General features: G+C 50.9%; 1 protein-coding gene across 1 annotated transcript in view; it reads left to right on the forward strand.

The window, feature by feature from the left end:
- Positions 1 to 11,538, forward strand: part of LOC123373563 (neurotrypsin-like) — a 29,660-nt gene extending 18,122 nt beyond the window's left edge. The window contains exons 12-15 of the mRNA XM_045022526.1: positions 2,221 to 2,299; positions 6,394 to 6,516; positions 8,457 to 8,737; positions 9,651 to 11,538. Coding sequence (XP_044878461.1) covers positions 2,221 to 2,299; positions 6,394 to 6,516; positions 8,457 to 8,737; positions 9,651 to 9,958 — 791 coding nt within the window. The 3' untranslated portion in view covers positions 9,959 to 11,538. The remainder of the gene's footprint in view (positions 1 to 2,220; positions 2,300 to 6,393; positions 6,517 to 8,456; positions 8,738 to 9,650) is intronic.
- Positions 11,539 to 12,842: the final 1,304 nt, after the last annotated feature.

Raw genomic sequence — 12,842 nt, forward strand, 5'->3', positions numbered from 1 at the left:
CCACCCTAAAGCTCATTCAGCAGTTTGAGGCTTGCAGAAGAGCCAACCTGTTAGCTTTTCCATTAGGGCAACCATCCCTTTCACTTCTCAAATGCCAAATTATAGTCTATATGTAATTTCAGTGCCATAGGGAGATTCATGTCAGGGGAGGGCAGCTTCATTTAAAATTAGCCACTGGGGGGAGGGTTCACATGAGAAGAGCAATATCCTTCCCAACCCTACCAAGGGAGACCCCTCTCCCCTGCATTCCCTGAGGCTTCAGAGGGGTTAATTCAGTGGTTCTCAAACTTTTGTCCTGGTGACCCTTTCACATAGCAAACCTCTGAGTGTGACCCCGCCCCGCCCCTTATAAATTGAAAACACTTTTTTTTATATATTTAACAGTATTATAAATGCTGGAGGCAAAGCGGGGTTTGAGGTGGAGGCTGACAACTCACGACGCCCAGTAATAATCTCGTGACCCCCTGAGGGGTCCTGACCTCCAGTTTGAGAACCCCTGGATTAATTTAATTTTAGCACCCTGTGTCCATTCACATGCATGTGCTATTTTGAGCATTTCAGTTTGGACAACATAGGCTCATCCCAGATTCTGGAACAAGCTCAAATGCTCAGTTCGTGGAGTATGTACATAGTCTATACTAAAGACAAACCCACAGTAACTGTCTCCCGTTTGTGAGGGATCACATGGAGCCATTCTCTAGGAAACAGATAAATACATGGAGATTAAGTCCATTAATGGCTGTTAGCCAGGATGGGTAAGGAATGGTGTCCCTAGCCTCTGTTTCTCAGGCTCAGGTGTTTGGTTACAAGCTGAGGTGGTTCAAAAGTTTTGGATTTTTTTTTAAGCAGAATTTTTTTATTGTTTCTTTAAACAATCAAACACAACAAGCAGCAGATATTTGGCCACACACTTCTGAAACCTCACACCATGTTCAGGTTTTGGCAGACTAATTTCAGCTTTTCAATCAAAAAAACCACAACAAATTTTGAAGGAAAGCAGACATTGTCCGTGATTTTTTTCTGCTTTTTAAAACCCCCTAGTTTTCGATCCAGAAAAAGTTTTGATGGAAAATATTTGTCCAACCCTTTTAATGAGCTTTAGTGCCTTTTAGCACTAGCTGATGCTGAGAACCAGTGATACCTTGTAAAGAAGTTTTCTCAAAACTGGGTTTGTACCAAAATGCGGAAGGTTTATTTTTCCCAGGGGCGCCCGTGGGGGGGAGCAAGTGGGGCAATTTGCCGTGGGCCCCGCAAGGGCCCCCAGGAGAATATAGCATTGCAATTTTTTTTATAGAAGGGGCCCCCAAAATTTCTTTGCCCCAGGCCCCCTGAATTCTCTGGGCGGCCCTGCACAGACCTCCCCCCTGCCCACCCCCCAAAGCACACAAACCTTCCCCACTGCCCAGTGCCCTCCACCCCCTCACAGAGCCCAGCACCCCCTACAGATCCACTCCCCCCACCCTGCACCCCAGGTTTCCCCCCAGGGCTAGCGGACCCAGAGCAGCTCGCATTCCCAAAGCAATCCAACTCCAACCCCCAGCCCGAGTGGTGCTGGGGCAGGCGGGGATCAGTGTCCAGCCTTGCAGGGGGGATGGAAGTTCTGGCCAGGGGGCCCCCGAACACCCAGCTCCGGGAGGAGATGCTGCTCTCCAGTGCGCACAGCTCCTGGCACCCGCCACCCCACTCCAGCTCCTACCTTGTTGATCTCCCGGGGGCAGAGAAAAGCCCCCAGCCGGTGGGCCATGGGGGGTTGGCAAGGGGGAGGAGAGCCAGTGGGCAGATGGGGGCTTATTCCGCTTCCCCCACAGGGAGGGACAGCAGAGTCAGAGTGCAGCACAAGTGGAGTGGGCCGGGGCCCCTTCTGAGCATGGGCCTGGCACCATTGTAAACCCAGTACTGGTCAAAACCATTCTTACCAGCCGCACAGAAACAAGTGTGCTGCACATATGGCTTTCACAGCAAAGTTCTTAATCAGACCAGTCCAACTCCTGGAGGATGAGGGCCCCCCACGGAACAGGGGGTGGTGACTTGATGCTTGTCTGTTAAACAAAGGGGGGGCTGCCTATAGGGTGCCCAGATGTTCCTATTTTATAGGGACAGTTCCAATATTTGGGGCTTTTTATTATATAGGTGCCTATTACCCCCCACCCTCTGTCCCGATTTTTCACACTTGCTGTCTGGTCACCCTAGCTGCCTAACCGTTCTGGTTTTGCTATGCAGGCTCAGCATCTGGCATGTGTGGGATGCGCTTGCTTCACCGTCGCAAGAAAAGGATAATTGGTGGAAACAAGTCCCTCAGGTACTGTCTTTTAATGGCTGGGGAGAGCAGAGCTGGCACCAGCATGCCTGCAAGGAGGCAAGGATGTGGCAGGCCATGCCAAGAGGCAATGGTGCTTTTGAGAACCCTATTTTCTTCCCACAGGATGCAGGTTTCTTTGGGACAGCCACATACCATAGTGGGCCAGAATGGGGATGCTGCTGTTTTCTTTTCTGTGCTGCTGGCCCAACAGCCCTGGAGACTGAACTCTGTGTACTCACAGGATAGGGGCTGCAGCCATGCAAGCTTTCCCCCTGCTACCTGGGTACGAGTGGTTCAGTCTCCTTAGCTGTTTCAGCCTGAGGCCCCTCTGCTGAGGCTATCATGGGGGGCAGTTAATGCCAGTTGTGATAATGCTCTCAGTGATAGGAATGCTTTCTGCCTGGGAATAGAGCCGCTGGGCTAACTCATTATACACAGGTTTCAGAGTAGCAGCCATGTTAGTCCGTATCCGCAAAAAGAACAGGAGTACTTGTGGCACCTTAGGGTTTGGCTACACTTGCAGCTGTGCAGCGCTGGGAGTTAAAGGTGTCTTCGTACGGCTGTGTAGGGAAAGGGCCGCAGTGTGGCCACACTGACAGCTACCAGCGCTGCAGTGTGGCCACATTTGCAGCAGTTTTGGAAGTGGTGCATTATGGGCAGCTATCCCAGCGTTCAAGTGGCTGCAACGTGCTTTTCAAAAGAGGGGGGGGGAGTGGAGTGTGACAGGGAGCATGGGGGAAACAGAGAGAGTGGATTTTTGGAGCTGACACTGTGTCAGCTCCCTGCCTTGCAAGTTCTAAGGACTTGAAGATACACAGCACCAACCTTCAATCATTTTAAAAGTTTCGACCCCTTCCCCCACCCCTCTCTCATTCACTAAATGCAAATAGCCTTCAGACCAGATAAGCAGCTGCTCCAAAATGGACCTCCCCTCCCTTCCCCTCTCCTCCGGGCTGCTTCTCTCCTCAAGCAAACACTAGCTGTGGACATTCATCCCCCTGCCTGCCTCTGCTCGAGCAAACAGTAGCTGTGTTTGGTTTTTTAGATAAGCAGCTCCGGGAGCCCCGAGTTCACAACAAAACAAAGAGAGGCATCACAATAAAACAAAGAGTGTTATCTTTACTTAAAAAGCATTATGGGAAGGTTCTGGAGGTCAGTTACAGCGTAGTAAGATTAATCACTGTTTACACTGGCACCCCAGTGCTGCAAGAGCAGCGCTGTTCTCTTTATTCCTCTCGTCGAGGTGGAGTACAGCAAGTGCTGTAGCCAGGGAGATACAGCGCTGTATGTGCCTTGCCAGTGTGGACGAGGAGTAAGTTACAGCGCTGTAAAGCCACCACCAGCGCTGTAACTCTCAAGTGTAGCCAAGCCCTTAGAGACTAACAAATTTATTTGAGCATAAGCTTTCGTGGGCTACAGCCCACTTCATCAGATGCTATGCCAAGCATCTGATGAAGTGGGCCGTAGCCCACGAAAGCTTATGCTCAAATAAATTTGTTAGTCTCTAAGGTGCCACAAGTACTCCTCATTCTTTTCATTATACACAGGCCACCCAAAAAACACCCAGGATGACTCTGGGTCTCTGATCTGGCCCAGATTTTAACTGATGCCTCTCACAGCCAACTTCTCCTAAAGAAAGCAGTCGGGAGCAAGGTGTGTTATTGATATATGTTTAAACTGCCATCAGCACCCAATTAGTTGGTACAAATCACCAGGGGAATAATCTCCCTGATCCTGTAATGCAGTATCTATCTGTAAAAGTGGGGGGATGTTGTTGTGCCCAGTGTCCCAGTGGGAGCCAGCTATGGTCACTCAATTAGGATGAACTGCAAAGAATGGGGCAGACAATCCCCATAAAGAAGGTGGATATTCCAATACTTAGATTTACCAAGCCAGCATAAAACAGATTCTTTATTACCTTACTGTTTACTCAGAAGTCCAAACAACACAGTTCCCTTAAAGTGATCCAGCCGCAGGCCTCCATCCAGGTACGCACATCAAATATGATGAAAATTTCTGTAAATCTTATTTCATCATATAAAAGAAAAGGTTCCAACAATCCCAAAGGATCGGACACATTACTTCCCAGGTTAATGAATTTTTCAGATCTTACCCATATCCACGCTACAGCCATTTCTTAATAACTAAACTAAATTTTAAAAAAAATGAGAGAGAGAGTATGGTTAAAAGATCAATATACATACAGAGATGAGTTCAATTCATTGAGGTTCAGATTCCAATGTCCAAATATCATATTCAGGATGTACCAGCATAACTGGGACCTCAGTCTTGCTACACAAACTTCCCCTGATGAAGCCTAAGCAGATCTGAGATGACAGAATCAAGACTCAAGGATCTTTTATCCAATTTCATGAACTTTTTGACAAGTTGGAGTTCAAAAGGTAATGAGCATGACTTTGAAGGAGGTCCATCACTGGTACTTAGCTATAGAATTAACATAAGGCAAGTTGCTTGTTCCTCCACCATTCACAGATTAGTTGCTATAAATCTCAAAGAGAGATGAATGCAGAGATATCCCTTGTTTACAATTCATTTAAATGCTAGGATGTTCTTTTGATCTCTGAATTATCAGAATACAGCATAGACAGGGACTGTTGATTACGTCATTGATCCTACGTATACATATGTAAATACACAAATATTATCCCTCCACATGTCTTTTGAGGGTTATTTACTTTGCAGGATGTTTAACCCTTTCTCGCCATGCATCACAGTTGTCAAGGGTGGATCATTGTTATGTGGGATTATATAAGAAATTAGCCTAGGCACCATCCATCACAAGGACAGGGGCAATAATATATTGCTGTATTCTAATGTTCAGTTGAATTAAGAAATGATTGCTACAAATCAGCAGGAATGCTATCACCCAGGGATACACCTTCATATGTGGGGAATAGAGATATATTCTTATATACAAATAGTTTGCCCACTGATCTTTAACTCTACATAACCTATTGAACTGAGTAGTACCTAGACTTGCTTCTTTCCAGCAACCACACTTAAGGCCACATCCAGCCATGGACATATAATTGCCTATTGTTCATGGTGGGGATCTTACACCTTTCTCAAGCAAATCAAGTGCCTGCCTCTCTTGGAGACAGGATACCAGACTAGTTGAACCATTGGTCAGATCTGGTATGTCTTTTGTTTCATCTACAAGCAACCTGGAAAATACCAGTAATTGTCCTTCCTTGCCAGCTTTGGGCTGCAATTGTTCTATTACCCATTTCCCTAAGGGCTCCTGGAGACTTTTTCTGAAGTCCAAGGGTACGTCTTCACTACCCGCCGACGATTTCTCGGGGATCGATATATCACGTCTCATCTAGACACGATATATCGATCCCCGAACGCGCTCATGTCGACTCCGTAACTCCACCAACGCGAACGGCGGTAGCAGAGTTGACATGGGGAGCCGCGGACGTCGATCCCGCGCCGTGAGGACGGTAAGTAATTCGATATCAGATACTTCGACTTCAGCTACGTTATTCATGTAGCTGAAGCTGCGTATCTTATATCGATTTTCCCCCATAGTGTAGACCTGCCCCAAGATTCTTCATGCTCAGTCCCACCACCACATCATGTGTGTTAAAGCAACAGTGATGCCCAGACTCTAGCTGCGAATTGAAAGGCATTGCAATACTGGTTTCTACTTTCTGCATTTTGCCACTTGTGTGTATTCCAAAGTGCCTGTGGGACAGTCCATCATGGACTCCAGTCCTCGTTACCTGCCCCCACCAAGTCACTTGCAATGCTGGTTTCTGCTTTCAAAGCTGAGGACAGGGATCCCAGGCTGTTTCCTGTCTTCCTCAAAGCAGTGACTAGCAATACTGAGGAAGCTGGAGGTGATACTGCTGGAATCGCTCCTTGATTTTTATTGTGCTGCCAGTGGTGAGTACAGCTTCACTAACTACCTCCCTCCAGTGGTGATTCCTGAGGTTACCTTGACTGAAGAGCAGCACTAAGGGAGGATGAGAAGTGGCTGAGGCGAAATGGGGCAGTGTGGGTGAGGTGGGAGAGGACAGCACCATGCCATTGTGTGCGTGCTGCCCATCATTCCTCTGTTTCTCTTTCAGAGGTGGTTGGCCATGGCAGGCCTCACTACGGCTAAAGGGGTTTCACAGAGACACTCGTCTGCTGTGTGGCACCACGCTGATCCACAGCTGCTGGGTCGTGACTGCAGCGCACTGCTTCAAAAGGTAATGGGGGGAAGGGGAGTTCTGGTTGGGGGGGTGTGAGCAAGGAACAGGGAAGATAATCCCGTCTGACTCAGTCACCACCCTGGCCCCACGTATAGCAGGAGTTCCATCCAAAGAGGATGTGATCTCTGAAGAGTGGGGTTCCTGTAAACAGCTGCAGGAGCCATGAGCTTTGTGCACTCCCAGCACTGCTGCTGCTAGAGAGGCCAGCCGAGAGCTAAGCCATGATCCAGGGGTGACTGGGCTATTCATGTGGGACATGTGAGGGGATAGCCCCAGGACAGCTTTGCGTTATCCCTTGGTGTTCGTTCGTGCTCAGCCTGTCAGGGGTAGCTCTAGGTATTTTGCTGCCCCAAGAACGGCAGGCAGGCTGCCTTCGGCGGCTTGCCTGCGGGAGGTCCCCGGTCCCGCAGATTCGGCGGCACACCTGTGGGAGGTCCGCCGAAGCCGTGGGGCCAGCGGACCCTCCGCAGGCATGCCGCCGAAGGCAACCTGCCTGCCGCCCTCGTGGTGACCGGCAGAGTGCCCCCCATGGCTTGCCACCCCAGGCACGCGCTTGGCGTGCTGGTGCCTGGAGCCGCCCCTGCAGCCTGTAACTTCCAAGTGCTATAACGTGGAATAAACCTGCTCTTTAGCAACCTGCCTATAGTTTGAGGAACAGTAAACTGGGGTGGTCAGGAGCCTGGAGTGGCTCTGGTCCAGTCACATGTTTCTGCTGCCTCAGTCTAGAGCAAAGGTCCCCAAAGTCAGGGGCAGCTCTGTGTATTTTGCTGCCCCAAGCACGGCAGTCAGGCAGCCTTTGGCGGCGTTTCTGCGGGAGGTCCGCCCCGGTCATGCGGATTCGGCGGCAGTTCTGCAGGAGGTCTGCCAGTCCCGTCGCCAAATTACTACTGAAACCGCGGGACCGGCGGGCCTCCCGCAGAAACGCTGCCGAAAGCTGCCTGACTGCCGCCCTCACAGCGACCAGCAGGCCGCCCCCCATGGCTTGCTGCCCCAGGCACGCACTTGCTGCGCTGGTGCCTGGAGCCACCTCTGCCCAAAGTGTGGGGCGCGCACCCCTAGGGGGGCATGGAGAAACGTCCGGGGGGGCGTGCAGTGGGCCCGGGACAGCCCCCACAGGGGCAGGGAGGGAGCACCACCCAGCACCTCCCCACCCCCAGCTCTACTCCGGTCCTGCCTCCAGCCACGTACACCAGCCCCATGCCTGGCCCCAGCCCCAGACTCGGCACAGCTCTGCTCCTGGCCCCGTGCCAGCCCCAAGCCTTGGCTGCTGGCCACAGGTCTGTTCCCAGTTCAGGGCCAAGGCTGGGGCAAGGCTGGGAGCAGAGCTGCACCTGGCCATGGGCCTGGCTGCTGGCCCCCACTGCAGCCCAGCTGTGGCTCTGCTCCCACTCCCAGCCTCGGCCCCAAGCCACGGCCCTGCTCCCAGACCCAGACCCACCCCTAACTATGGCCCCAACCTTGGCCCCCTTAGCTCAGCCACTGCCCAGCCGCTTTTCCTCCACCTCCCCTCCGGAGCCACAGCCCCGCTCCCGGCTCTGGCTTGGTGTGTGTGGGGGGAGGGGCGCAGAAGGGCATGGAGAGGGGTAAGGGAGTCATGACCCTCAAAAGTTTGGGGACCACTGATCTAGAGGGTCTGGAAGACAATTCATAGCCTGGTTCATGTCAGACAGAGAGTTGGGATGCTTGGTGACGGCATGAACAGATGTTCCCTTCATTGCTAATGGGAACCACCAGTCCCCTGCTTAGCACTGACTTGCTGGGGACTGAGAGGAGCTGGCTCTGAGGCAGCTTGTGAAGTGACCAGACAACAATGCTCTCGCCTGGTGCGCTAGTGGGCACTGTAGTGGTACTGAGGCCTTTCTGCCGGGGGCATGGCCCTGGATCCAGCAGCGCAGTGCTCACATGAGCTCTCAGGCAGCTCTTTGTCGCCTGGCCAGGTTTGGCACTGATGTGCGCCGCTACCTGCTGCGGGTAGGCGATTACCATGCAGGCGTGAGGGAGGCGTTTGAGAGGGAGATGCCCATCGAGAGGATCATCCTTCACAGGAACTACCAGTCCAGCAGCAATGACAATGATATCGCCCTGGTCAGGATGCGGGGCAGAGGTAGCCACTGCCTCTCCTTCAATCGCCACGTTCTGCCCGTCTGCCTCCCTGACAGGAAGGAGAAGGCTTCCATTAACAGGCAGGCCTGCATTATCTCCGGCTGGGGAGACACAGGTGAGTCAGAGGTGGATGATGCTCATGGGAACAGCCTCCAGGGAGCGGGGGCTCAAATGCTGGAATATTCCCAGGTGAAAGAACTTGTGAGGGAGAAGCCCAGACAATAGAATGGTTGAAGGGATGTGCAGATACCATGGTGAAGTATAAGAACCTGAACAGAATGGATGCGCTGAGATGGAGGCAGCATGCTCACCTAGAACACCTGTATTCAGTAGTCTGCACTGGCTACTAATTTATTTCTAGATACAATTCAAGGCAGTGTCGCTGATTCTCTTACTCTCTTTCTGAGCCCAGTGCCATTTTGTGTTCTCCTCTTCTGGGGTCTTTCAGGGCCTCAGCTGGAATGCCTCCTTTGGAGCTGTGAGCAGCAGAGAACGACGTAAGTTTCACTCCAAGCGCATGCCTGGGGCAGCAAGCTGTGGGGGGCGCCCTGCCGGTCCCTGCGAGGGCAGCAGTCAGACAGTCTTCGGCGGCTTGCCTGTGGGAGGTCCACCGGTCCCATGGATTTGGCGGCAATTCAGTGGCAGATACGCTGAAGCCGCGGGAGCGGCAGACCTCCCGCAGGCAAGCCGCCGAAGCCGCGGGACCGGTGGACCTCCTGCAGGTAAGCCGCCAAAGGCAGCCTGCCTGCCATGCTTGGGGCGGCAAAAAAGCTAGAGCCGCCCTTGGACATAAGCACTGGTGAGGACAGCACTATGTCGGCAAGAGATACTACGTTGGCAGGAGAGCTACCGCTGCTTGTTAGGGGTGGTTTAATTATGCCAGCAGGAAAGCTCTCTCCCGCCGGCACGGAGCGGCTACACAGGGGGCCTTACAGTGGCACAGCTGCAGCCGTACAGCTGTGCCGTTGTAAGGTCTGTAGTGTAGACATTGCCCGAGTGGTGAGTTGTGCTGTTCTGTTCTGTTTCAGGGAAGTCCTATTCAAGAACATTGCTCCAGGGTGTGGTGCCCCTTCTCCCAAGAGAAGATTGTGAGGCTCGTTACGGGAACAAGTTTACTAACCGCATGATCTGTGCTGGAAACCTCTCTGAAGATAAGCGGGTGGATAGCTGCCAGGGTGACAGTGGTGGGCCACTCCATTGTCAGAGGTCAACTGGACACTGGGTCATTCTGGGGATCATTTCCTGGGGTTATGGGTGTGGCCAGAAGGACTCCCCTGGAGTTTACACTAAGGTCAGCAAATTTGTGCCCTGGATAAAGAAAGTGACCAAGCTATAATGCAAGTCCCTGAGCTCTGAGATCTTCAGCATTTAATCCCTTTTGCCCCTACAGAATTAAAACTTTGGCCCACACTTGGGAAATGTAGCTTCCTTCTACCTCCACGGGGGGCTGCTGCTTCTGTGTGTACCTGACAGAGACTTGTTTTGACCTTGAACACTGAGAAGAGACTTAACCACCGGGGGAAATAATTATGCCTGTCTCTTGGAAGTCTTTGCTCTCACCATAGTCCCTAATCTCTGAAGCAGGGAAGTGGATATGAGCTGGCAAGACAGACAGCTCTGCTCCTGTAGCTATCAGAATCTTGTAGAAAAATCATACATGTCCCTCTGTGCCCAGATCGGGGGATGGCTCTGTCAGTATCACCTACAACTTTTGCATGTTCACACATTTTGGGTTTGTCTACACCTGGAATGCTATAGCGGCACTGTTGCACCACTTCTGTGTAGACACTATGTACGCCAACGGGAGGGGTTCTCCCATCGCCATAGGAATCCACCTCCCCAGGAGGCGGTAGCGCTGTCTACACAGGGACATAGGTCGGCTTAACTACGTCACTTGGATGTGCATTTTTCACAGCCCTGAGCAACATAGTAGGGCTATCTAATTCTCTAGTGTAGACCAGTCCTTTGATGGCACCGCAAGAGAAGATGAGATCCATGAGAAATGCCACCAGGCTTTGCTGCAGGGATCTTCGTAGCGGATTGCTTGTAGCCACTTCCCAGACCCTACCTCTTGGACAGCAGGACTGGGTTGGGAGGAACAGGACGAGGAGGCTGCACAAGTTCTCTTCTCCCCCTGCCCAAGAGGTTTTTTTTCTCCCTTTCCATATCCCCATGAGGGACTTGCTCTCTTCTGAATACGAGCTCCACTCCCATATTGTCCCTGGGAACATCTTTATCCCTGCTAGGAGACTCCACATGCGCACCCCTGACCCCATATGCTCCAAATTCTCTCAGTGTTGTGAGTCTCGTGATAAAATTGCAAGAGCTGGCAATATTTGGTGGTTTTTCTTAAACTCCAGCTCCTGGAGTCAGATGATCACATGAGAGTCTGTCCTCATTTAAAAAAACCTGAACGTATCTAGTCATCATGGTTGCAAAGGGAAGCTTGAAAATGTGACCACCAAAGGCTGAAAACCCATAAGGTAAACAACTTCCCACCCAATCTTGTTAAAGCCACGCTCAAATGTTTGGGTCATGATTTGGCAATACCTCTGTCTACCTGAGGTAAACCCCCATCCCCTTAGCACCTCACAGTCTTTAGTGTATTTACCCCTGTGAGGTAGGGAGAGACTGTTATCCCCATGGGGGAAAGAAAACAGAGACTAAGCGACAGAAAATCTGTAGCAGACTTGAACTGAGGTCTCCTGTAGCCTAGCCCAGTCCCTTACCCATTGGACCATCTGTCCTCTCTACTTGTTTTTGCAGCATGATCCTTTTCATCCCCCTCAGGAATCATACGGCCAGTTGGTATAAATTGATGTAGCTGTATTGCTATAGCTACACACTATGGATCTGGCCTATGGTCTCATTATGAATAGAATTCATGTGATCTTAAGAGAAAAGAGGGGTTGTGATACTCACCAAGACTCTTCCTTGTTTTCTGTTTCTCCCACCCTGGGGTGGGTGACCAATGTAAGAAAATCCTAGGACTTCATTTATTTATTGGAGACAACTTATGCTTTTTGAGTAGGTGGAAGCAAATGAAGACAGACAGGAGGGCTCAGTGTACCTGTAGTTCTAGCTGCACACAGCAGAGCCAGGAGCGAGAGGACAAATTAGAGCTACAGATGGTAAGCAATAATACCTGACCAAGGGGTTGAAGATGGTGCCATATATCTATGCCTTCGGCATAATGCTAGAGGATGGGACCTGTGGTTCTTGTGCCAGCTGTGCATGCTTTGGGTTCAGTGTCACAAGGGAGGGTATGCATTTATGGGGGTCACATGCACGCACCTGCTGCCATCATGCATGAGAGGGTGTCTGCACACATTGCATGTAAATATACTACCAGTGTACAATAGCAGTGCAAGAATAAGTGACTGACACAGGGGTTACGCACATAGTGGGTGAATTAACATGACAGGTGTCGCTAGTGTCACAGAGCATGAACACTATGTTACAATAGTAAACCTCAAGGCACATAGTGGTGGGGTTCCAGACATGTGTTTTAGGTTTGATAGGCAGCAACTGTATACCACATTTGCCTTAGCTGCACCGAGAGACCTTAGTTTAAAGGGAACCTACCAGGTTAAAAATCTAGCAGATTTCCCCACGTACATTAAACTGAATAGTTCTCTCTCACTCTCTCCCCTGTTTGCATGGTGGTTGGGTTGTGAATACTGTAGTGGCAGAATGTTTCAAACAAGTTTCTGCTGGGATTGTTAAACTGTGTTTGTTGAGGGATGGGACTTTGTACAGAACTTGACTTTGGGTGAGATGTGATTTGTCAGTGCCCTTGTTAAGGGCTGAGTGTCTGCAGTGGCGTATATATGAAGTGCAGCCACACTACTGTAACCATGTGGCCTGCACCACCAGGCCTGACCTGTGTAGAATGGGGTGTGTAACTCCTTGTGGGTTTGCTGTCCTGCAGCTGCTGGCAGAAAATCCCCATCAGACAGATCAGCTTGCTTCCTCCCTCAATTTAAATGACATGTTGCGGGGACGGGAGGCCCTAGGGAATGGGGGGTGAATATTTCCTAGAATGCTGGTGTTTACAGTGGAGTGAATTCTGCCACTGATTTCCACAACAGCAGTGACAGTAACTGACTGGGGAGCACACTGTGGCTTGGCTTTTACTTGGGGCTGACCAAAGACACTGTTCTCAGCTCACATGGAGTTTCTGCTTCTCTAGCTGCTGACACCTGTCCTTTCCAGCCTTG

Source organism: Mauremys mutica, chromosome 7, assembly GCF_020497125.1.
Source record: "Mauremys mutica isolate MM-2020 ecotype Southern chromosome 7, ASM2049712v1, whole genome shotgun sequence".
Classification (NCBI taxonomy): domain Eukaryota; kingdom Metazoa; phylum Chordata; order Testudines; family Geoemydidae; genus Mauremys; species Mauremys mutica.